A 26,723-nucleotide genomic window follows, 5' to 3' on the forward strand; every position below is an offset into this window, starting at 1 on the left:
TGTCATAAGACACGTGTTTCCATTGACTCTAAAATTGTGCAAATCGGATTTGCCATAATACATTTGCCTATTGGAAACATGACAATTTAAAAAAAAAAAGACACATTTACCAAATTAAAGTTTTAAGCGCTTGGAGGCGTTTCAAAATTGCCATATTTCGCAATACTGGAATGGAAATACTTCTTTGGAATTAAATGAGTCACGTGACCAACAACCGGATGGCGATGAGCTTCTTAGTAGGAACTGACTGCATTGGGTCATCCATAGCGGGCGCCACAAGAGGTCCCACAGCATCAAAGTATTGTTCACATCCGTCAACAAGTCTTTGAATGACTTATCCCGGAATTTGGTTTGTGTTTATTTGCATAATTATGATTTAATGGAAAAAGTGTAATTGCCAAATTGTGTTTTTTTTTTTTTTTTTTTTGGGAGGGGGGGGGGGGGGGGGGGGGGGCAATTCTAGAATTTGGATAAAGTTTGACTCATATGGGATGGAAATGCAGCCATAGACATAATTCCTTTTGTTCTTCCTACTGACTTTACCCACAAACATTACAGATGTAGTTGTATTGACCAGTATGGACCATTTCTTTTTGTCTGTCTTGACTGGTGCAGAAAACGAGTTCCAGCCGGAGTTTGCCTTGATGTGAAGCTGCAGAGGCAGGCAGGGACCGTCAATAAAGTACGTCCCAGTTAGGGGTGTTCTTTATTGACGGTTAGGGAAACAATAGCAGTTTCTTAGAAACTCACCATAAATAATCTCAAAAACATCACCAGTACTCATCCTTGTTCAAACAAACTCCACAGCAAACCTTATATTCAGTACTCTTTATTCTAAAGTGAACCAGCATGTTCCAGTAATGCAAGTTGTAGACGTGTCCATATCTTCTCACTTTAGGACTACAACTGGTGTAATTCCAAAAAAAAGATAGCAAATTGTAGTTATATTGACAAACCGTAAAAGACAGTTAATAAACTTCACAATTCTTTAAACAAATACCACAGATCACAAGTTTTATTGATTTTGTGTAGCTTTGTGCAAAATAAAGATCAATCAATTGATCTTTGGTAAATGGTAAAACACACAAATATGAACGCAGAGAGGATTAAAAGCAAACAACTCATTTAATAACAGCTCTAGCACTTCCACAAAAAAAGCCAGATAACACTTTTTTGTTTGTTTTTTGTAAGTGATAAAGTTTTAAACTAACCCTTCAAAAGGCTCGGGTCTGACAAATCAACTGATTTTTATTGTTCTGCATCACACCCAACATAAACAGCTTTTTACTGCAGGACCGTCTGACCTACTTCACAGAACCGGCCCGGACATCCTGCTGTACATTGACAGAAGCTCGGTTTAGCACAGGGGTGGGCAATTCCAGGCCTCGAGGGCCGGTGTGTCTGCATGATTTCCAGATAGTCTTGCCCTACTCATGGCTGATTACCTGGTTCAGGTGTGTCCAGACAATTAGAACATGCCAGAGCAGGGTATGCTGGAAAACATGCAGGAATGCGGCCCTCAGTGCCCACCTCTGGTTTAGCGCATCGCCGTAGACTGGCCGTGTGGTCCTTCTGACCGGGCGCCGCCTCGGCGTCCGCTCCACATCTGACCCAAGGGGAGCAGCAGAATCAGCTGCTAAAAGCCATTTCATCTCAAACCTGTTGGACTGAACCAAACCTCCCTTTCATATGAATTCTTTAGACTTCAAGGATCAATAACAGAACAACGAAATAGAAAATGTGTTCTGAATTTCACCAAAGCTTAAAATATGACTTTTTCCAGCTTCACATTAACCCTTGTGCTATCCTAGGCACTTTAACATTGGGAGTGGGGTCATCTAGACCCACTAGACAGTGCTCTGAACCTTTTTTCTTCAATGATTTGTGATTTTCACTGGTGTCCATGGATTACATGAAATCTTTCCACCTTTTTCCACCTTTGTCATGGTAGGGAGAACACGTCAATGCAAGGGTGGGGTCATCTAAGATAGCACAAGGGTTAAACGTCTCATGACTTCAAGTTCATAAACTATATTGCTGAGTATCGACATTTAACCATGGACCTGAAGCGGAGCTGCATCCGAATGTAAACCACAGGCCCCTTCCTGCCCAAAGTCGCTGCGCTCTAAGCTCCCTGTCCACTCAGTGAGAGCGGATCAAGAACCAGGACCCCAAATGCATCTGTGATCCTCTTATACATCAGTCAGAGCTGGAACAAACAGCCAAACACCACTTCTCTATCTTTTCGGATCTCCACTGAGGGCTTTGCCCCATCATTTATGAAGCGCGTCACGGCAAAATCCTTCTTCTAGTCCTTTAAAACGGAGACTCTGCATTTGTTTGATCATGCTGAGGGTCACCGCCACTTTCCGGCTGCTGCCAGAACTCATCCTTTACATTTAGAGTCATATATGACCTGGACACTTTTCTTAAGCTTCAGAGGGGAACTCAACAAAGAAGAAAACCACCATAAAAGCTCAGAGAAAGTTAGTCCAGAGTCCAAAGTTGCACTCTCTGATTGGTCTGAATGAAGAAAAGCAATTCTGTCGAATTAGAGATCAAGTTGGTTACTTTTTAACAGATTTAAACACTATGTGTGTCAAATAAATCCAATAAAACCTTCATTTAGATCAGGTATCCTAAAGACTCACTCCAATGAAAAGGGTGTTTTTAACATGTTCTTGTGGCTTTTTTCCGCTTACAATTTCATTTGAGTTTTTCTTTATTCATTTTGTTGCAAATAAGGAGCAGACAAAATTTTAAAACAAAAAGCCTGTAGTTCCTCTAGTAGACAAACAGATCCATGTACGTCTTTGATTTCTGGAATCTGGATCTAAACTATAGGGTTGGATGGCTCCAATACTGTTTGCCATTTTTGTGGCACCGGTGATGACAGGTTGGGGGTGTGAGGGGCTGTAAGCTAGCAGGAGAGCGTGCAAACAGAGTCCTCGCAGGAATGCCCCACCCACATCTCAGAGGTGAAGAATCTATGTCCTAGAAAACGACACAGGTTTATTTATTTTAGCTATAAATGACTTAATCGTCATTTAAAGACCACTGGGAACTTTTTTGAAAATCAATCAAAAGATGACTGGAGTGAGTCTTTAAGGTGTTCCACAGGGTTCTGGATTGGCCTCTTTGACAAACCTTTATTATCCAGATACTAGGGTTTTTGTTGTTATGCTGATGGCGCTCAGCTTTACCGCTGTTCATCCTCAGAGTGGATTCTACACCAAAGTGAAGCTGCAGCTAACAGAGGACGATGAGGGGCGCAGGCAGCAGTCTCTCTAATGTAATTGCCCCGAATAATAATGAAAGTTCAATTCCGTTAATGGAGATGGAGCGCTTTCCTCACAGAATCTAAATTTAGGCCTCAGTGAAGCAAACAGCTGCTCTCTGACGGAAGAGAGATGAAAATAATGTCTGGAACTCTTAAGTAAAAGGCTGAGAGTCAACAGGTAGCCGTCCGTCATAAGAAGAGGCAATTAGAGCGCTCAGTGGATTGAGGCTCGGGGCAGATGGTCGGGCAGAAGCGCACCATGAGACAGCTTGACGTACAACTGGCCGCACAGGTTTCCCCCATAAAGATCTGAGGCTCAGCGTGCCGTCCATCAAGCCGGCATCAAACCTTTCAGCGCAGAAATGACTCCATTTACTGAAGCTAGACCAGAGGTGGGCACTGAGGGCCGCAGTCTTGCATGTTTTCCAGCATACCCTGCTCTGGCATGTTCTGATTGGCTGGACACACCTGAACCAGGTAATCAGCCATGAGTAGGGGAAGAGTATCTGGAAATCATGCAGACACACCGGCCCTTGAGGCCTGGAATTGCCCACCCCTGAGCTAGACGAACAGGTTTCCATTCAGTCAGCTGAGTTCAGGGGAAACCGCAGAGATCCAGAAAACTGCACCAAACCCTCATGACTTCATGAGATTAGCAAGGAAGTTTCCACTCCTTCTAGAAAATGAGAGAAATGTACAGGAGTTGTTTTTTTTTTGGTACCTAATAACATTAAAACAAGACGTTTACAGTTGCAGAAAGAAGCCTGCAGACTTTAACAAGCTCCTGCAGCTGTCAGTACATTATCATCTGGTGATATGCATGAGCAGACGTCACCGGTCCTCACCTGCAGCATCAGCTGCTAGGAACCGTTCGATTTGGAAAGAAAGAAGGAAACGGAAACTACATGAAAAAAAAAAAATCATAGACAAATCTATAAAACCTCAAATTAAAGAAAGAAAAAAAACTAGGATTCATCAAGAAAAAAATATACAAATGGGGTTAAAAAAGGGGGGGGGAAATGATTTAAATGTAATAAACACAATGCAAAACCAAAATAATTTAGAGTACTTAGTGTTACCAGAAGAAACAGGACAAACACCAAACAGGTGGAAGTAGCAGTTAAAAGAGTTCTGAGCAGAATTGTTGATATAAAGATGATGTATTGAATTATTTACAGTTACTGCAAGAACATTTCTCACCTCATAACTGTTTTTGAAGTAAATACGTACAAGTGTTTACCCAATGAGCAGTCTGTGATTGTAAATTTGATTTACTGTGGACTACAGAGCCCATCATCGTTTTTATTATTTAAATGTTTACTTTAGAGAACAAATTACTTGGATGTATAGATTGTTTACTCCAACAGGTTTCTGAGGCTTTAAGAGTTTTTATTTTTTAGAGTTGAGTTAAATTTTATGACCGTTTACGTTTGTCACAAAAATACTTATAGTGCAGAATAAACCTTTAGCTGTCTGTTGATATATAATATTGAAGGTTAAACAAAGTTTGTTTGCTTTAATGTTCTTGGAAAACTGATCAGAAACATAAAATGTTTTTACATTGAGTAACTCAATTTTGAAGTACTAAAACTAGACTTGGTTACTAACTAACTCAGGTAGTTATTATTTATTAAAGTAATGTTCCCAACACAGGTAAGGAAATGTATACAGTACACTTGATTTACTAGAATTGCCTAACACATGTTTATGTCATTAAAAAAACATTATTGCCAATGCTAACAACGTAAATAACTTTTTTTTAATACTTAAAGAAAAAAAGATCTAAATCTTTAGATTCCTTTAGATTAAAAACTATTAGAATTTATTCAAACAAGATTAACAAATGAGATCAAAGGAAGGAGTCTGGTTATGTGCTGCAGATGGACGTAGCATGTTAACGCTAATTAGATTAGCAATAACAGCTAAAATTAGCTTACACTTTGAAAACATGATTGAATAAGAAAAAGCATTCCTCTCTCTTCTTCCGTCCTCATCTTTTCCGTCCGATCCAACAAAAATTGTTACAAACAAAATCAATATAAACATAAATAATAAAGTTTAGCTTAAATTACAAAAGGGGTTTATTCAAATATACACCTTGTGTGTCAGAAGATTCAACCCCCCCCCTTCCCCCGTCCAACACAAGAGGACTTCTGATCTGTTTGCTCAGCTGTAGGACAAATAAAATCTTTTTAAAAAATATAAAGCCTCTAATTTCAGAATAAACTCCTTCAACAACTCCAGCAAAAACAAAACAGCACGCACCACCATCTGGGGTTTAGATGTGTTACTGCAGTATGCTAAAACGTCCAAACAGCAATATTTATTGATAACCGTTTACTTCATAGTATTAGTCGCAGCAGCCAAAAGATGCTCGATAAAGAAGAAAAAAAAAGTGTCAATGGAGTGGAAGAAACATGTTTCACAAAATAAGGGAACAAGAAGGGACATTACAATTTATCTTGCTTCATGAAACATGGGAGGAATCTGGTTTAGTAGTGCAACATGTATTCATATAACAATAGCAGGAAGAACATGCCAGCAAGTCTACTAAACTCTTCAGATCACTTCAAATGACTACATTTTTGATCCTCCACCAAGCCTGATGTAAGACTTCTACTGCATCGTTGTCAGTAGCAAATACCGATACACACAACTACCCTCTTGCAGTTGTTGCTATTTATTTTTAACACATCACACAGGTCACAACCCCGGCCAAACTATGCACACACACACACAAAAAAAAAAACACAACTTATATTCGGACAAAAAACACAGTTATTCAATCCAAATAATCACAAAGAACTGAAGACATTTGTTTTAGATTATTTACAGTAAAACCAAATTGCCAAATTTGTTACTAGCCATTAAGCAAAAGGTTACATCTAAAGAATTTTAAGTACAATGCCAGCAAAAAAAGGACAATCTTGGAGAAGAAGAAACAGAAACCTTTCTAGACTAAGGTCAGTAGAAAGGTGACCGGGTTTTGTCAGAAAGTTAAGGAGAAAAAATGTAAGACATTGTAGGGAATGACAAATTATCACGATCACGATTAAATAAATAGTGAGTCCGTTTTCTGTTTGTTTTTTAATTGGCATTGTTCTGATTTTTATTCTATACCCGCTGTCGTGTTCTCAAATAAAACAAGGGTCCAACCGTTGACTTGCATGAACGTTTTACTTGTGGTCAGCTGAAAACGCGTCACACGAGTGTCCCTGTACTCAATGCGCACCTGTCCCTGATGTCATCAAAGTGCGACTTTGTAGTTCTTAACAGAATTAACTCAAAATCCTGCCACAGCACAACAAATGTTATCCATTATGTGTCAAAGCCTGACAACAAGCTTCTTTCATAAATCTATGGGCTACGCGGAGACTTGATCGCACCGGACGATAAACTGTATCGGCAACCAATTCATTTATGGTGTTGAGTCAATCAGTGTTTTTGGGATTGCTCACTACAGTTTTACGATGTGTTAAATTAGAGCACACTGGACCTGATATTTAGCTGTTGGGTTTCTTTCTTGATTCTTCCATAAAAAACACCCCTTGGTGGTGTGAAAGTCGGACGTGTGTTATAATAATAATCACACACAAAAAATGTTTTATAAAGCCACTTTTTATATTGTATTTGGATCTTTTACTGTGCCACAATGTCAGGAATTCAAATGAAGATACCTGAAACTGAGGCTTCTCACAACATTAAAAATAGATGAATTAATTACAGGTCATAACAAATTCATGGCTAAAAAAAAAAGGAATTGCATTAAGTGAAACAAACCAGCTGCAGGCTGGTGGGGCTGAAGATCACAGAATCATCTGCAAACATGCAAACCTCGTGGAAAAGCCTGAGAACAGTCTGCTTTAATGCAGGTTAGACCAGGACACGGTTTCCACCACCAAAGGGGACCGAGTCCTAACGGGAGACTCCTGGCCTACTTTAGGGGGAAAGTTTGGGTGTGGGGAGGGGGTCGTGACAGCTTCACGTCCTCATCCCCATCGTGCTACCCTGCCCCCTCCACTCCCCTGGGCCTCACGGGACACCCAGCGGTCTCACCTGGCGAGTAAAGCCGGGCCAGCTGCCGAGCCCCGGCGTGCTGTGGCCCCCAGCGGGGTAGCGCGCAGCGCGCTGCCGCCCCGTGCTCGTTTCCGTTCGGATCCTCCTCCGCCATGGACCGGTGCCTGATGTCGGTCTCGGAGAGAAGCGACGCTGCCATGTCTGCCGCCGCCGCCGCGTCTCCCCTCAGCTGCAGGACGGGAACCGCGGCGCTGCGTTGGCGGTCGGTCGGTCGGTGCTGTTCGTTGTGCCCCGGTGTGGCTGCTCGCTGGGGGGTGGGGGCTGAAGCAGCTGGTGATCGGTGGGTTGGACCGGAGGAGCTTCGTTCCACCCGGAAATACACGAACCGCCACCTGCCGCCGTCTTAAGGGGGGGGGGGGTCCACCGTCCCGCCCCGGTTCCTCATAACGTTCGTTTCAAGTGAGGCGCGTTCACTTCAGGGACCGTCCGGATCTTCCGCCCAGAGTTTAAACGTAATTGAAATCAGTCAAATTGATGAATTATTAATAATAACAATAATAAATGATGCTTCCGATTATTTATGACTTGATGGAGCTGATCGAGAAGCTGTGTAGGAGCGGATTTAGGATTTATTCAGCGCTGGGGGGTCAAGGCTTAGTAGAACCTGGATGAATGATGAATCCATGAACGACCCTTTATTTTTACCCATCATCAAATAAAATAGTAAAACTACAAAGTAAACAAAAAACAGCATGAATTTAAAACATTATAATTTCAAGTTTTCTTACTCTCTGTATAACAATTACATAAAAAAATCACTTAATATAATAAAACCAAATAATATCCTTAAATTAATTTATTTAGCTTTTTTACAAAAAAAAAAAGAAATCTAGTTATACTCCTAGTTATACAAAATAAAATAAAAATTTTGGGGGGGCTGGAGCCCCGGTTTCTGAAGCCTCGCTGTCATGAATCAGCTCTGTAGTGGGAAATTTCCTATCCTAATATTTCTTTTCTGAGTTTAGCTCCAGTGGTGATAAATGTGATATTCATGCTGCTTCTCAACAGCCACTCTGCTGCCATCCCACACCATCATACTCCCTCCTTCCAAAAGGTGTTAGTCTGTGCAGCACTTAGCAGAGCCCTTCGGCTGTGATCAAACACATGGGTAAAGATGAAACATGCAGTTGGAGATACGGATTTAAAAAGGATTCTGTTATTTTGTCTTTAAGTATTTGTAGTGTTTATTTTTACGTCAGTGTTTTTGTCAGTAACTCGAGGTTTTCAACAATTTTGGTCATGTGGAAATGTCCAGAAATTCTTTTCATCTGCAGATCAGTTTCCATGGTCACAGAAAATCATGGTTCAGGGCAAAATAATCACAAATATTTGTCATTTTCGCGTAAATCGAGCCATCACAGTTTCAGAACTCTTCAAAAATGAAGTTTGGGGTTCAATCTTAGAGTTGATGTAAAGTTAATAGACGTCCTTCAGAGCAAACATGATTCGATTGAGTCAGATAACAATCATGCACAAACTTTGATTTGACGTCTGTTCGTCTTTAAAGACAGAAGCAGAAGATACAGAAAAATTCTGCGAGCTGGTGAACCTGTTTCTCTGCAAACTTCACAGAGGCCTCAGTTATTCTGCAGCTCTTCCCTCCATCTGTGCCACATTGTCTCCTCTGTGGCATGAAGTTGCACTAAAACTTGACAAACAAAACATTTGAGATCATTCTAACATGAAGGTGTAAAAAAATAGTGCCGGTCAGGCGGTCATAGAGTTTGACATTTGGGCCGCATGCAGAAAAAAGTCAAACTTCAGCCTCTTTCAGGTGAGGTGTGAAAGAAAAAGGGTGAAACAGCAACCAGACGTCTCCACCAGCGTTTTTTCTCCTTCAGAAGGAACACGTTTGACTTTTTTTCCATATCCAGTCTGTTCCGCTATACGATTTTGTGGAAGTTCTCCTCCTGAAGCAGGTTCTAAGCATCTGTTCTCCTCCTGGTTCTGCAGAGAATCTCTGCTTCTGTTCCAGATAAAAAGTCACCCGACTGGCGTCTCTACGAGCGCCACCACCCGCACGCTTCCTCTGGAAAAACAAACAAACAAACAAACAAAAAACACACCACACAGGAGATGTTCTCTGCATTTTCTTTATTTCTTCTCTCTTTTTTGTCTACTAGATTATTGCAATCTGGTTAATTCACATTGAAAAAGCAGTCATTGACCAGACGCAGCCAAATCCATGATATTCATTTTTACAATAACCGTTAAAGGCTTCATGAGAAAAAAAAAGGAAACATCTGTATGGTTTTCTGCACTTTATTTTTTTTTTCTTTCTTAGTAATTACAAAAAAGGAAAAATACATATAACAATCATAAAAAGGGTAGTTTGGGTGGGTGGTTGGTGAGTTGGTGGGGGCTTTCAGAATTATTACGACTGGCAAACAATCACAACACAGCACGAGTACCTACTTACTGCAAGAAAGGAAAAAAATGAAAGAAAATAAGCGCATGTGGAACAAAGAGAAAGAAAAAATGGCAGCTATGAATACAAGAAGCAACCGAGAGGACGCCAAACTTCAGAACAACGATTTCAAAAAAAGGAAAAAGAAAATCCCTATTTGTTAAAAAATAAAATACATGACCTGGGGAGTAACTGCTGGGAGGGGGGGGCGGTTTGGCAGGGACAATAAAAAATACTGCACGTACAATTCCTTCCTGTGTTTGCTTCATCTGCAGCTTTCCTCACCCTCTTTCTTTATTTAATAGCATTTCCCATTAATATTCGTTTCCCCCGCTGCTCCTAATAGCCGCGCCCAGCGGCGCGATCGTTACACTTTTACATGTGAGTAGCAAATGACACTTTGATTGGCTGTGATGTGGGGATGGGGGTCCCCTGCAGGCTCCGGGTCGGGGGCGCGGCTGAGCTGAGAGATCCTGCCGGGCCTCGGTCTCACTGCGCGTGCTGACTCAGTGTGTGGTTCTGCGGGGAGAGAAGGAGGCAGAAGGAGTGAGAACACATGATGAGAGAAATAATGGGCTGCGAGAACGTACTGCTTTCCACATGCCCCCCCCACACACACACCACCCTACAGCAGAGAAGAAGAGAAACAGCTGCCTCCCGTGGCAAAGACGGCCAGACCTCCTCCGCTCCGCTCCCGACACTCAGAGCTGAGTGTCGGGAGGTGGCTTCAAATCTTTCTTTTTTTATTTAAGTTTTCAGGAACAAACATTTTACAAAAAAGACCCACCCTGATTGAAAATAAAGGGTTTTTAACAGATTCTTGTGGGATTTCTGAGGATAAAGGACAACATTCTAGAAAATTAGGCTTAAAATCGCCTGTCTGAGTACTTCCTTATCTAAAACAGTGTCAATAAATAATTTAAAAGGATTGATGCTAGAGTACCAAACATATGTTTTCTATGCAACTGTAATTGTCACTTTAAAAAGTTATAATAAATAAATAATTAGCTATTTAACATTAAGGAGTAGTTACCTTTATTTTTCATTACATTTAGTTATATGTATAAGTTATATCTGACCCTTTGAGGACAACCACTATGCTGATGTGGCCCTCAGTGAAAATGAGTTTGACACCCCTGACCTTTACTGTTAGATTGAGGGTGTGAGGGGCTGAAGCCAGCGGAAGAGAGTCTAACAGAGAGCTCAGTTATGGGTGATGGGAAGGGGGGTCAGGATTGCTCTGCACCAGCGGTCCTGTCCCCAACTCGGCGGTGAACCTCTAATGAACTACTGCCGCTCTGCTGAAACTATGTCATAGAGAACGACATAGGTTTTTAGATTTGGTCTAAGAACGGTAAAATCACCATGAAAAAACGACCGGGAACACTTGGAAAACAGATGAAAAGATGATCAGAGTGGAACTTTAAATACACCTTCAGGTACCTGAAGAGGTGAAGCCAGTATAACCGTGTGCTCATCATGTCTGTTTAGGTCATGCAGGCTGGGAGCTAATATTTCAGCTAACACATGTAGTCACAGAGCTCCAGTTAAGTGGAGTGATGGTGGTAACAGAACCCACAATGTAACGTCCATGCATGACTGAAGAGGTTAAAGCAGGGGTGGGTGAGTATCTTTTCCTCTCACGTGATTTGATACACATCTCCATTCATTCATATTTTTGTGGTGATAAGACAAAGTCTAAGATATTTATAATTTATTTGGCATTTAAAACCATAAATTAAAATGTCTTTTTACGCAGCGACTCTTTTTTTTCCTCACTGGTACTTTTTATTTTAAACAACATTAAACTAAATGTCTATAGAACACAACAGCTTCAAACACAATCTGCATTTTGTTTTTGTTTTTAGACTGTTTTGTTCCTCATGGATAGATCAAAGTGTGAATATTAATTTATTTCGGTTTTTCAGGCCGTGGAAAAAACTCACATGTTTAGAGAAACAACACACACCCCTCGCTTTAGTTCACCTTCAGCCAATTGGAATCGACCTGGCTTGGTAGAAGCAGCTTTTTGTTTGCGTCACATGGACACAAAAAGGTAAAGACAGCAGAGACACAACAGGATGACAGACATGGATTATTTAGTTCCTGATGGATTTTAAACCTTTTTACCAATATAATCTTGTTCCTATCTGTGGTTTTTGACCAATACGGCTGTTACTCTCAGCGCTAAATTGATTTCTCGATACGTATCTGTATGTGTGATATGTTTAATTTACAGTCGCACATCAATGCAACTTTATTTTTCCCCCCAAAACTTTACTCGATACGTCTTCTAAATGTTTTATCAGGTTGGGGCGAAGCTCTTCAGCGGTTTTCTGTTTTTGTCATCATCATGGTCTGTGGACCGCCCCATCCGCATCAAACACCCAAATATATCAGAAACGCATGATTTTTTTAATTTATTTTTTAATCTGGCCACGTGATCGAGACCCGCAAAGAACATGACACTTTATACCACCGTTCTACAGCCTGTGCACCCATTTGAACCCCTCTAAAAATCCAAATAGAACAGAAGACAGTGTTTAGCTGGAGAGCTTGTCAATCCATCTCCTCTGTGCCGTGTCTCCTGTACAGATGCATGAAGCTCTCGTCGCGATCAGACCTTTGTTTTCATTCTATGATCCTGGACTTCATTTCTAAGAACGTTTGAGAGTTTAAACAAGAGAGAAAAGTCTGAAAATGTTCATGTCTGTCTGAGAAAAGAATAGAAAGTGTGTAGTGAAGAGTTCACGGTTCATCTGTACGGGTTATTTTTAGACAGAGAGACCGCTGTACTGAAGAAATAAGGCATCTATATGCCCAACTGCAGCAGACGACAAAAGAATTGGACTTCACAGACGTGCAGGACAAAGCGCACAGACCCGGCAGATTTCCCTCGCGGCATTAAGTTTAGCAAAAAACTGTGAGATGTGTGAGGAGCTGCACCCCCCCAAAGTCTTAAACGGATTATGATAGGAGAAGACAGACTATTTATTGGTCTTAGGGTTATTGTGCATCCATGATCCATGTTAAAAAATACATTCATTTTCAATCCAAATGTTTTCGTCCAGATTCCTGTTATTTCTTTCTATTACAGGGAGGATTATCAAATCACTCCATACATCTGCTTCTATAGTACCGGTATTTTAAAACCCTTTGTGGCCCACGAGTCAAAAGGTTTGCCCACGCTCTGGTCCATGGTTTATTTGCTCTTCTTATCCTAAAGTATACGTAGTAAAATAAACTTCAGGTGTACTAATGGTAGAATACATTCTTACTCCTAAAATGTTCTCTTTTTGGTAAGTTTTTTTTTAAACCACTTTTCCTTATTTAGGTATTTAACTTATAATCCTCTTAAATGTTTATATAAAAGCTTTTTACCACCCATGTTTCAGGGCTGAGTCTATTTCATAGACACGTTTTGACTTAGTATCTACTGTTAGAAACTTAAGATAAAATGTTTTATGTTTCATTTTAAACTTTGATATAAAAAAACTCATTAAGGATAAAAAAATGACAAAACAAATATATTTTAAATACGTTTATTTAAATCTTAGCAGATAAAAATAACTAATGTAGTTAAATAAATAAAGTAATTGTTTCCAGATATTGGGATTCAGTTGGACATTGTGTTTATTAATTTATCCTAAAACTGGTTCTGTTGTTTACTGAGAGTTAAATTCAGGGGTTTTTTCAGATTTCTCTGCTTGCTCAGATTTTTTTTTATTTTTTAAAAACATTCCACATCTTCATTCAGATCCAGTAAAAAACAATCTGATATCGTTTAACAGAAACCCTCTGCACAACGCTGCAGGTATCTCTGCACAGCAGATTAGTGCATAAAAATGAGTCGATCAAATGGTTAGAAAAGCCGTGTTAAGTGGAATTTAACACAGCAACAACTGCTGCACAAAAAAGGCACAAAAGCCGAGCTGCACACTCGCATGGGCACAGCGTGTCCTCTGAGGACGCTCCGTATCAGCCGCAGACCTGAACTCATCGTAATCTGGATTTGCTGGTTTGGAATATAACTAGCATTACAACGAAAGCTGCTCAAAGGCTGCGCACGTGCGTGCACGTGTGTGTTTGTCTTTAGAGGATGGAGAGATGATTGGAGTGATTTCTTTGGGAATGTGTTTTGGAGAAATTTCCACTCGGATGCAAACCCCCCCCCCCCCCCCCCCCCAACCACCTCCTCTCCCGTAAACCTCCCAAGATGGAGCAGCTTCTTCCTGGGAACCCCCCCCCCACACACACACACACAACAATCACCACATACACACAAAGGACAAATTCCCTTAGAAAATCTTCCTCCCTATCATCGCTGTTTCCTCACAAACACACACAGACTCACAATTCCCAGTGAGATCTTTCCAATCAACACCCCCCCCACCCCTCGCCGCCACTAAAAGCAGCTTTCTCAGATTAATCTCTCTTTCTCTCTACAGAGGAAAAGGGAAAAAAGAGGATGGGAGAGGGGGACATGAATCTGCAGGATTATTCGTGGTTTGGGGTTGATAAACACTTATTTGTGGTTCTGTGGGCCTTATCTCTCCGTGCATGTTCTGGTGCTGTGTCTGTCTGGAGGAAGGTTAATGCTGCTCGCCGCAGAGGCCTGCATGCAGCCTTTCAGAGCGCGGGACAGGGGAAACACGAGTGTGGGTTTGCGTGTGTGTTTGTGCGGAGGCCTCACTGGGAGCCGCTGACCCCATAACGACAGAAAAGCCTCCTCTCTCCGTCTCTTTCTGTCGGCTGCCTCTCACCATCGCTCCCATCAAACCTCTGAGCCCCCGCTCCGCTGGAGACCCGGCCGCCTGCAGTTCCGCCTCCTGCCAGCAGAGGTCAGGCTTATTCTTCATCAGGAAGCGGAGCAGCAGTGGCGGTGATGACACACTAACTCACTCCCACACCTCCTGGGGACTCCCCATCATTTATGAAGTTGTGTGTCTGTGTGTGGGTGTGTGTGGTTGTGTGGAGGGTTGCGGGGTATTGATTATTCAGGAATCAGTGAGAGGGTTAAAAAAAACTGACTGGAGAGGAGGATAAAAAAACTAACATGTTTAAAATGTAAGAATCGATTACAAAAGATCCTCACGTTCAGTTAGGTTAGTTAGTTCAGTTAGGTAGCTTGTATTTTTCATATCCTCATCCAAGGAAACTGAACTTTTCAAACTTTTTTGATAAATTCTGCACATTATGTTACTAGTACTCAAAGGTCAGTGAGACGAGGGCTTATGGGACAAAAAAACCTGAACTGACTCAACGTTTCTGAGTTTTTTCTTTGCTTTCCTTCACTTTCTCTTAGCTACTTTATAATTTTTAGGATGTAATCAAACAAAATAGTCACAAAACACCACTTTGGGCAAACTGGATAGAAACAATGGTAGCAACTGAAGCAGGCTAATGCGGAGTTCCACAAGGCTCTACTCTAGGACTTTGAGTTTTTGAATTCTAAATGTTTTAATTAGCTGAAATTCCAGACACAACACAATGGCTCACAACATGACAATACGCTACAGTGTTCCCTAATTTATCATGGGAGTTATCTTCTAAAAACAACCTGCAATAGTTAAAATCTGCCAAGTAGGATTACAGGTGTTTCAAGGGTGACAAACTTCTCATAACACACTTTAAACACTAGTTTCAGACAAAAAGAAAAATTTTCACAATTTTCTCTCTTGTTTAAACTCTCAAAGTGCAAACCCTTGTAGAAAAATGAGTATAGTTTTATAGAATGAAAACAAAGATCTGCCTATGATTAAAGATATATTGCCTGGAGGAGATTGATTGACAAGATCTACAGCCAATCAGAATGCAGAAAACAATCAACTGAAAAAGAAGAAAAGCATTGAAAAAAAATCAGCAGAAAGCAAGACTGTGAAAGGTGAACCGCAATAAAGGATTGGACCACCAGTACTAAACCAGTGTTTAGCACAAAACAAGAAATAAATAGGTTGAAATCAGATGTGGTGTAAACGGATTTGACGATATAAGAACATTTACAACACAATGAAGAGAATATTCACAGAGATTCAAATGTAGGATCATACAAAATACAAGGGAATTCGTGGTTTGAAAGATTAAAATATAAACTTTAAATATGACTTTCTAAAATAACTGAAAACTTGCACACATGTAACAGATTTCCAGCAGTAGCAACAGACCTTTGCTGTTGGGTTGAGTTTGACCAAAATGGACATAAAGACTGAGTCTGCAATGATCTTATAAATGATTGTATCTCAGATTAAAAAGAAATCTAAACTTAAAGTGGCAACTGTTTTTAAAGTATTTGTGCAAGAAGAGTAATAAATAATTGGTTTATTTTGTGTGTTTTTTTCTGAATATGGACGACTTTTAACGTGTCGACAGTGAAGGTATTGAACTGTGTTTTCTTACACACATTTTACTGCATAAAGTAGCGTTTCAGGTCTCGTTTGGATTTCACAGCAGAGGGAGTGTGTTGGGATGGGAACAGCCAGGCCGGGCCAGTCAATACAGAGGCCCGTCATTGTTTTTCCTAAACTGCTTAGAGAGAGCGGAGCTAAAGCCTGCAGAGCCCGGGCCCCGAGGGAAATATGGCCCCGCCGCAATGCCCAACTTTGTCACACAGGGACGGATTCTCAGACTTACACTGGCAGCTTAGAGCACATGCCTGTAAGGACGCATAGAAAAACGACGATAAAACAGACGACAAGAACGCACAATGCTCGACAGAGACACACACGCCCTCAGGGGGGAGGGGAGACGGTGATGATGGAAGAAAGCAAAAGATGGAGATAAGAGAAAATCCAATTTGCCCCGTCCTGCTTCCTGACTGCAAGGAAGCGTGCGTTTGAGTTGGGATGATGCTGCTGGCTGTGCCGGAGCAGCCGAAGAGCATCACTGAGGTTTGTGGGAGTAACACAAACCTACACAAACATAAAAAGGAATCGCTTCTCTTTATCAAAGTAGACATTTTGAACACGTCATTCCGATAAAAAGAACATTCAATTTTGGTTTTCTGGGAGTGAGACGCATGTTTTGACATGTTAAAGATTTTTTAATTTTTTTTTATTAAAGGAGAATTGTGGATGTTTGAGGAGGAATGAAAGGTCCAGCTTCCCATGCTGTGGAAGACCATCTGGGGTCGACAGTCTTCCTGCACACCTTGACCATCTCAGCAACAGTAAGTGACACACAGCAGAGGAAGTTTGGAGGCATCAATGAAGGAAAAAATCTTTCCATTTTGAACATTGGGAGGAGAAATATTTTACATTTTTGAACATCTTCTACCTGTCTAAATACTTGGATTAAATGGAATCAGACTGACATGGTTTTGGATCAACGTTGCACTAAAACTGAAAAAAACGGAATCTTCAGAAAGGAAAAAGATTTTTGTTTCAAGAAAATGTATCTTATTTCCCGTCTTGCAAGAAAAATAAACTTATCAAGGAAAGTCTTACAACAGTTAGTTGAACAATCGTAGTTTGAGAAAACATGTCTGACATGTGTTCCACTTGCTTTGTTTTATTATTTATTAAAAAACTTTCATTTTAAGGAAAAGTGGGTTAAATTAAGAATTCTGGGTAAGGACAGTTTTCTTGCCCCCAATGGCAGAATTCTTTTGCTTATTTAAAGGATTTTTTTATTTTACAATTTGTGATCCATTTTCTAGGGGGCTTGTTTTTCAGTGAATTCCTGAAATATCTGATCATGAACCCAGAATGGATTCTCATACATGAAACGTCTGAAGTTCTATTTCTATATTATATTCTAGTCTCCAATCACAAAGTGGTTTTCTGAAGCGTTGAGAACGGTTTAGGATGTTCCACACAAGCGTTCAAAAAGGGAAAATAGGCTAAAAATCTGCCTGTTAGATAGAATGACTTTAAACTGAATGTAGCCCAATATATAAGCATTTTTTGTTAGCTCACCATTAGCTATTTGTTTTGTATTTCTTGAGCTTTTTAAATTTATTCAGAATACAGTGACAAAAACTTGTGTAATAGCTGGAAATGACTTTAGAACTAAATGTAAACAAAATGAGAATCTTAGTACAAGCCGATCCATCCTAAGAAATCCTCGTAAAATCAAAAAAACTCAAATTATTCTTAATCTGAATTTTTCTTTACAAAATAATAACACTAGCTGCATTTCCATCATACAAATGTGCAAAACTTGTCTGAAAAAACAAAATTTTCAGAATGACACTGTTTCCATTCAATTATGCGAATAAACACACACAGAGTCACGCGATAAGCCATTCAGAAACAAGCTGACGGATGTGAACAATCCTTTGATTTCCAGCAGATACATTCATATTTCTGCTATGGCGCTAGAGCTCACCATCATCTATCAAAGGAGACGTCGGCGTCTACTTCATGCCGTGGAGCGGCGAGCTCCTTACACGTGGCAGCGGCTCCGGATGAAGCCATTTTGGGAAATGGTGGTTAGTGATTTTACATGGAAGCCGTGGGTCCGTCAATTCTGCATGACACGCTCAACTTTTGATGAGCTGTGTGATGCTGTGGGACCTCTGGTGGCGGCCGTTGTGCTGTACCCAAGGCAGCCCCTTCCTACCAAGAAGCGCATCGCCATCCAGTTGTTGGTCATGTGACTCATTTAATTCCAGAGAAGTGTTTCCAATGCAGTTTTGTCTCCGTTTTTTCTATTTGTCGTGTTTCTATTAGGCAAATTTAGCATCGCAAATCCAATTTCAGTCAATGGAAAAACAGCTGGTGAATCTAACTTTTCGAAATTTATTGAACATCCATAAAATTAATGAAAACTTACAGTGCAATTTGTTTTTTTTAGTCTTGAATCAAGTTTTTCTATTGTCAAGAGTTAGGAGCAAAAGAATTTTGACATTATTTTCTTATTTCTAGATCCTAACTCTTAATGAGACACAAATTCTCCACTGTGCTGATTTTGAGAAAAGATTGCAAAGGTGTGGAATTAAGAGAAATTGAAACAACTTCAAACCTGCTAAAATATCATTAAGGTCTAAAAATAAGGTTTTAAATCTTTGCAAAGAACAAATAGTTTGACGTGTAGAGAGTTGGAGGAATGCAGAAAAGTGGGTTTTCTTTAAAACAGCAGAAGGTTTTTCCTGAAGACAGACGGTTCTTTAGGTGAGACGAAGCTCCCGCTTTATACGAGTCTGAGCTGCAGAGAGAAGTTTTTCTTTCTGGCATCTGCAGCTCAGAGAGAGTGAAGAAGCTGACAGAGATCTGAACAAAAACACCGCACAACAGTACTGCTCAGCCTCCGGTCAGCAGAGGTTCTCACTTCGACTGAGTCACTGATGACTTGAGACGAGTCCGAGTGCCGACCAGAGCCTTTTGCAGACGTCTCAGCGCAGCTGTAATGAAGACGCGCTCTCGTCCCGTAATGTTGCAGCTCAGAGATCAGCATGAATCTGTGTCAAACATGCCTCTGTGTGTGTGTGTGTGTGTGTGTGTGTGTGTGTGTGTGTGTGTGTGTGTGTGTGTGTGGGTGTGTGTGTGTGTGTGTGTGTGTGTGTGTGTGTGTGTGTGTGTGTGTGTTCCCGGTCTGTTTCTGTTTTTAACACCAAATGAAAAATCACCTCAGTCGCCCCGTGGTCCTCTTTGTATTTTTAGCGCGCGGTTGACAGTCCTCCAACAGCACGTGTGTGTGTGCATGTGTGTGTGCATGTGTGTGTCTGGGTCGAGCAGATGGGCTGTCTTAGTCCTCCTCCCTGCTCCCTGGATCGTCTTCAGCCCCACCCGCCCAGGACCGGATGCTGCCTCGGGAGCATTTCAAAAATAAACGCGCCCCCCGCTCCCAGCATCCCGCTCCCAGCATCCCGCTGACACGGATTCCCGGCTTCGCCGCCGTGCATCTTTTCCCTTCGATTGTAAACAACATTAGACTTCCTCCAGCTGGGTCAAGCTGACCCCCCACCCCCCCACCCCCAACACGTCCTGTTTGGACGGCCTCCTCCTGGACTTCCCCTCGCCCGGTGCTACCTGCCGTCCAGCCAGGTCTGGACCGGTAAACACCACCCGAAATACACACGCAGCAGGAAGAGAAAAGACAGACTTGGACACAACACAGGAAGTGACATCAGCAGGAAACAGGAAACATGTTTTGGAGGAAGATGAGCAGATGGATGAAGCTCAGTCAAACAGAAGACACAAAAACAACGATGAGTCGTTTCTTGTCCCTTACAATCATTTTTAAAATAATTTCTGCTTTTGTTACAAACTTCTGGATGTGAACAGAAGGTTTTTCTATCATCCTGATGGCTTTCCACTCTAGAACCTGCATTTATGATGTATTAAAATGTGTCTGATGACCTGAAACTTTGAAATCAGGTGAATGAACCTGGAAAGCTGAGCAGATTTTTGGAGAATCCGTCTGGTTTGGGGGCAGCGGGTGAGTTTGAGGCAGTTACTGGAGGCCGAGCAGCAGCTTTGCAATCATGCAAACAGCTGTGAGGTGACGGGTCAGAGCGGTGGGCTGAACGCAGACTCACATCACACCAAACACAGCCAGAAAACTGATGGAGACGCTTGTGTCAGAGTGTAATGAAGGTGAGACGAAGCCCTCCTGCTCTGTGATACATCACCAGCAACACAAGCACAACCACCTTCTCCTCCTCCCTCCATCTCTTCATCAGTGCTCGTCTTTTGTCGCTCATCTTCCATCCAAACTGTCTGTTCCTCCTCTCACTGAGCCACTTTTTCAGCTCCTCAAAGCACAAACGCACAGGTGTGTCCACACAGACAGACCTGCAGATGATTCACTGCTCCCACATTGAGATTTTCTTCTGCTTAAATGCAACATGAACAGAATGCATTTGCATTCCCAGCGGGACAGACTGCAGCAACGTTAACATCCGCAGACACAATAGCAATGCAATCTTTTCCTCAGGTGGTCAGAAAGAGCGACTCACGCCTGATTTTCTGCACATTTTGTCACAAAATGTGCTTAATTTCATTGGAAAAAATGATATTTATTGTTTGCTTTTCCAAACAAATGTGGCCTTTTTGTTTCTCTACTGAATCTCTTTTGTTGCCTCTCCCTGCTGAACTGAGCCCCTCAAGTCTGGGGGATTTGTGGAGGTAAGACCATATTTTTTATAAACATGCGTGTGTGCATCAGTCCCAGCTCCCCATTCCAATAACGCAGCGTCTCCCAGAGTGCAGCGGGGCAGCTGAGTATGCTCCCCTGCAACACCACAGGGACCTTCAGATCAAATTCATTCAAGCACACACAGATCAGAGGGTACACACTCTGGCACGAGCGACACCAAGACACCAGGAGATGCACAAACCCGGCTGCCAGTTCATCCACACCTCTCCATAATTCAGTTACAGGTGAAAGCGGCGCTCCTCAGCATGCACAGTCGCAGAAGAGCAGCTGTTCTCCTGGAAATCACACATTTCTGTAATTCTGTTGAAACTCAGCTCACTTAGCGGCTGGGATGAGAAGCGTCTGTGCGTTTGCTGCTGAGCTGACGCAGGATTTCTCATCTCTGGTGGAAAATATTTTAAACACCAGGTTGATTTTTCAATTTCAAGTCCGACGGCCATCGATCTGTATCGACCGCGCATGAAAAACCCCAACGCACTGTTTAGAGGACACATTAGAGAAGAATGCGGGACAAGTGAGGGACAGCTGCATCCCAGCACCCCCTGGAGGCTGACGGAGAAAAATCAAGACGATGGAGATGAGAAGAAATTCCTTCACAGTAAGGAAAACTCTTTTAAAATCAAAGCTACTTTACGTGGTGTGCATCTTTAAATGACAAAATAATCTGAAGGCAAACAAAGCTGGGTAACCCGCTCCTGCAGCCGCATTGTTTCTGCCAGAATCAAGACGACACCGAATGCTGGAGAGAAAGAATGAAAAAAAAAAAAAAAAAAAAACGAGAGTCGCCTGTGAAGTTTGGGAGTTAAAGGCAGCGAGGGATCCGGAAGGACCTCACTGATCAGGGCCACCGCATTTCTTATTTACACACACACACCAAAACATCTCTTATTTACCAGCTTATGTCTGCACTATTTATGGGACGCTGGGGAGAGGCACAGAAGAGAGGAAGAGAGGAGAGGGGGTAAAATATGCATAGGGGCTGGTTCTTCGGGGACAGACGGGGGGAGTCAGAGAGACAGGAAGAGAAAGTGAAAACTGTCTCATGTGTGAGTTACAGACGGATGCAAAGCGAGTGATGGAAGGAGCAGGAGAGCTTTGCATGCGAAGGAGGAGGCACAGATGGAAAGTGGGGCTGAACAGAGTGAAATCAGGGGGGAGAGTGGGTGATGCGGCGGCGTGTCGGCGCTGCAGAGGCCCGCCGGGTCACGGAGCTGGACATCACAGCGTCCCTCTGAGAGCTTGAAAGAGGCCAAAGCCTTTTTCTAGATGGCCAACCAGCTCACTTCATCCATCCCAGCTCTTTAAGTCCCACACACACAGATCACTCAATACTCTGGAACGCGCGCGTGCACGTGCACGCTCGCAGCCACATTAACCTCCATGCTCATAGCTCTCCATCTCTCACAGTAAGGCTGTGTCTGTAGCCCACTTAGAGAGCGCTCCCACGGGACGGTGGAGCTGTGGCAGGTCATGCTGCCAACTTACACGCATGCGCACTCACACACGTGCACACGTATGTGCAATCAGCTCAAAACAAGGTGGAAGCTGTTTTAGCATTCAAAGGAATAGCAGAGGCATAAATCTGGAAAAATGTCAGCTAATTCTATTAGTATTACTGATCATAGAATTAAACAATAAAAAATTGAATTATTTTTTCCTCTAACCTCTGAGAAACTCTAAAAGTATCGCCCCAAATAACAAAACAGGCAAGCAAAGATAAAAAAGAAAAGTTTAAAAATCATTCAAAAGTACCAAAACACTAACTGATGTACTAAACACTAAGCCAGTTACAAACCTGCCACAGCAGCAATAGTTACCTAGTTAGAGCTAGTATTCTAAAAGTAATGTTAAAAACAACAATAAAATGTTTTAATTTTTAAAATACCGGTAAGTTTACAGTAGAACTATGTACAGTTTTAAAAAACCTTAAAGATTTGTCATATTAACCAAATATTGTTAATAAAGCAACACAAAACAGAAAAAAACTTTGTCAAACAAACAAGTTTTATCAAAACTTTTTTAAGAAATAAACTTAAATCTCATTTTTCAGGCGTTCAGGTAAGTTTTTTCATTTCCTCTTGTTTGAATTTGATTGGATGGACTGTTTGTGGTTTTGCAAAATGTGAATAGGTTTTAGGAGGGATTTTACAATAATAACTATTTTTACTATTGTTTGTACATTTATTCATTTTATAAATGCACTTCCAGGTGTTTAGCAACAGGAAAAGTGCTCTGTAAATAAAGTTAAAATTGTATACATTGTAGACAGCTTAAAGAAAGTGAAGTGTGGCTCAAACTACCAGGTGAATGCTGATTGGTGCTCTAAATGCTTGTTTACAGGCTGGTAAAAGTACAAATAAGCAGAAGTAATTAATATTTTTGAAATATTAAGAATTGCTGGGAGAGGTGCCAGAAACTCTAGCAAGAGTAGGAAATGGATAAGTGCCAAATTATAAACCAAAAATGCAAACCTTTAATGCTAAACTAGCAAAGGAATACGTGATAGAGCTAAATGATAATGTTGAATGATGTGAAATAAAACAACAATTTGTGAAAGATGAAAAGGTAACTGATGAATGAGTAAGGCAGCAAGAATGACAAAGAAAAGAAAAAAAAGCGTATGAAAATGTAAAACATGTTGGAAACTCTATAACAACATACTTGGTAATTTGCATGAGAGAGTTTTTACAATTCTTGAAATGATGAATGAAGCTCAAATTGCACACTAATGCTATAAAAATCTAACAAAAATGTACATTAGCAAAACAAAATAATGCTACGCAAACGTTCAAATGCTATATTTCTTAGCCAAATTCTCTACAGGTTGTGTACCATAAGACGTTTTAGCAAAAAGGGAAAAAAATCAAAGAGTTGGAGAGCATATTTTGACCAAATTTCAATGTCTGAATAGTGAAACAGAGCGGTCCAGCCGTAACTCCTCCAGCTCATCATTCTGCAGGATGCTGCTGTGACCCGGTCAACAGGCAGGAGAGGAGTGATGGAGGCTGTGTGAGGTGTGAGCGGCGCCTGAATGTGGACATTAACCGACAGGGTCCAGCGGCCACCCTGCTGGTAAATGGACTGGCCGGCCATATGCCCGGCACCTCTGGCACTACATCACTGCCACTTTATGTGCTTTAGTTTGTGTTTTTTTTCTGTTAGCGTGAACCACAGAGCACTGATGTCTGAGTCTGAAGACTGTTCTGCTGCTAACTGAGATCCAGAGGAGACAGAGGACACGCGTGACCACAGCTGGACCCACTCTGGGTGACCTATGTGCTTTTATCTCCTCCTCATGGTCACACATTTCAAATGAGTCTGCATCCTAATGACAGGAAACATGCCAGAACCCTGCAAAGACCTCGCAGGGCGAGACGGTAGGAGGGGTTACCTGAGTTAAGGATAAAAGTAAAACTGAGTGAAACAGAAGCTGTGAGGGGAGGTTCTGATGAACATCACGCTGAAAGATGAGAGGAAGAAAGAAGACATGAGGAAAGGGAAAATAAAAGCACAGCCTCAGGTGAGCGATTGTTATTACACAACATTTTTGCATGAATAAAATGTGTGTAAAACATTAAATTGTCCTGCTTTTGTGGTTTTTAAAGTATGGGATCCCACAGGGGTGCATTTTGGGCCAACTCTTTGTCCTGAACTCGAATTCTGTAAGTGTTTTAATCTACCTGCTGTGAGGATTAACTGTCATTGATGAGGATATTCAGTTACAGCCAAGGGTTTGCGCACATCTTTTAGAGCAGTGTTTTTCAACCTTTTTTGAGCCATGGCACACTTTAACCTTGACAAAAATCCCGCGGCACACCAGCATCCAAAATTTAAAAAAAAGGAGAAACTCATAGTCTGTATTGATGATGTAATAAAATGTTATAAAATGATGTAATAAAAGTTAAGTTAAAAGATTTAAAAACTGCGCTGAGACGCTGTCACTTTAACCCAATGTATCATGGGAGATGTAGTGCAAACAGCCGCCGAACGCAGACAGACTAGCGTCTCTGAGCTTCATTGTTTTGCTCACTTGTTCCACGGTCTGACACCGGATTCTGTGGAAAGCTACACCGCTAAAGATGAGCTTTAGATTATAATTTTGTTGGAACTGAACGACTTTATGAGCTAAATCGAAACAAGGAAGTGAAGATTTACCCACTTCTGATTGGTCAGACTGATGACGTGTGATTAAGCCTCCAAGAATGATTAGTGGAGACAGTTAAAGGGCGGGACTTTTCCTAAAACAGTTATAGCTGCGGCTAAATCGCGGTACAGTCATTCTTATCAAAACGTCTTTAATAGAATCAAATAAACACAAAGAAAAAAGTCTTTTACAATCTTTCATATTCCTAACTACTCAGTGTTTTATCAGGGCCTGTTTGGATGAACAAAGAGCTGATATCCTGGAGATGGGAAATGTTTTTAGATCAGTTAATGAGGGCAATTTCCCACGGCACACCAGACCATCTCCCACGGCACACTAGTGTGCCGCGCCACACCAGTTGAAAAACACTGTTTTAGAGCAAAGACAGGTAACTTGTATCAGTATGATCCGAATTTTTGTTTTGAACGATCCGATTCACTGACCTAAAATGGATCCAGGACATCTTTAGCCAAAACTTCAACCAGTGCGACTCAGAGATAAATGCCTGGTACTGAACATTGCAGGTCAAGTTTTCCAGATTCCATGTATTCATTGCAAGATAATCAAGTCTAAATTGTTGACAATTCGACAGATCCATTCACATTTTAGTTTCCTAAAAGAATCCAAAGGAAACATTCTAGCACGCTGTCTGGTCACATGTCTTTGTTAAATTCAAAGTGTTTCCACACATTGGACTGGAATGATGGACGGATCATCACATGTGTGAAGTCCACTTTGATGCACTTTTTTATGTTATAGTAAGATTCATCTACTGGACTTCAATCCATATGGCATTTTACAATATCGATTATTAATTTATCACATTTTAATGGTATAACGACTTTCCTCAGACAGATCTATCTGGTTGGATTGTATGAATATAAATCAATTAATCGATCCAGTGGAATAATCATTAGACCCCAAGCACACAGAAAGAAATCAGGAGTCCCACCTGTAGCTCTGTCTGAAAGAAGAACTTCTGCGGACACTGGGAGCAGTCGTAGATCTTGTCCTCCTGACCGTGAACAGCAAAAATGTGCTGCTGCAGTTTGTTGGCTTGAACAAACACTGCAGATAGAAAAGAGACGCGTTACTTTACTTTACAGTAATGCACAGCAATGTGAGCGGTCAACAAAAACATCAGACGGAAAGGATTTTGCATTTTAGAAACAATGAGCATCTCCTCGCTTCTATCTACAGCCTAAATGTTGCTGGTTCTGTGGATCAGTGCAGCATGCGGGATGAATTAGAGAGAAGAAAAGAAAAGACAAAAAGCAATCCTCAGCAGAACATGTGATATTTATCAATTAAATATTTTCAGTGTTGTTTCAGCAGCTCCTCTCCTTTCTTTCTGCCTCTCTATCCCTCGTTCTCTCCGTTCTGTTTTAGTAAACTTTTGCTTTCCTCTGAGTATGTAAGTGCTGAATTATTAAGCCTTCCCCACAGGAGCCGTGCCCACCTTACTAATTCATAACTCACAAAGGAATAGAGTTAAAGTTTAAAGTGCTGCTGCGCACCTGGGGGTATGCACACAACACAAGACAAACTCCACAACGCGGGGAGGAGAGTGTAGGATGAAGGGGGGGTGGGAGAAGTGAAGGTGTTGACTTTGCCGTGTTGTGTTTCGGTCCTCTGGTGGATTGTGGAAGTTTGAGCTGCTTATATTTGCTGAGCTCACACGGCTTCTGAGCGTCAGCTGCAGAAAGTGCAGAGTCACA

General features: G+C 41.5%; 2 protein-coding genes across 12 annotated transcripts in view; both read right to left on the reverse strand.

Annotated features, from left to right (window-relative positions):
* peds1a (plasmanylethanolamine desaturase 1a) overlaps window positions 1–7,828 on the reverse strand; it is a 41,572-nt gene extending 33,744 nt beyond the window's left edge. Inside the window, exon 1 of the mRNA XM_004069760.5 lies at window positions 7,337–7,828. Coding sequence (XP_004069808.1) covers window positions 7,337–7,496 — 160 coding nt within the window. The 5' untranslated portion in view covers window positions 7,497–7,828. The remainder of the gene's footprint in view (window positions 1–7,336) is intronic.
* Window positions 7,829–9,434: 1,606 nt separating this feature from the next.
* znf423 (zinc finger protein 423) overlaps window positions 9,435–26,723 on the reverse strand; it is a 171,561-nt gene continuing 154,272 nt past the window's right edge. For all 11 annotated transcript variants that reach the window (XM_078948943.1, XM_023955979.2, XM_023955982.2 and 8 more), the window contains 2 exons: window positions 25,958–26,073; window positions 9,435–10,283 (listed from right to left, as the gene is read on the reverse strand). In XM_078948943.1, coding sequence (XP_078805069.1) covers window positions 10,254–10,283; window positions 25,958–26,073 — 146 coding nt within the window. In that variant the 3' untranslated portion in view covers window positions 9,435–10,253. The remainder of the gene's footprint in view (window positions 10,284–25,957; window positions 26,074–26,723) is intronic.

Source organism: Oryzias latipes, chromosome 6, assembly GCF_053564925.1.
Source record: "Oryzias latipes strain Hd-rR chromosome 6, Olatipes_Hd-rR_3.1".
In the NCBI taxonomy this organism is placed as follows: Eukaryota; Metazoa; Chordata; class Actinopteri; order Beloniformes; family Adrianichthyidae; genus Oryzias; species Oryzias latipes.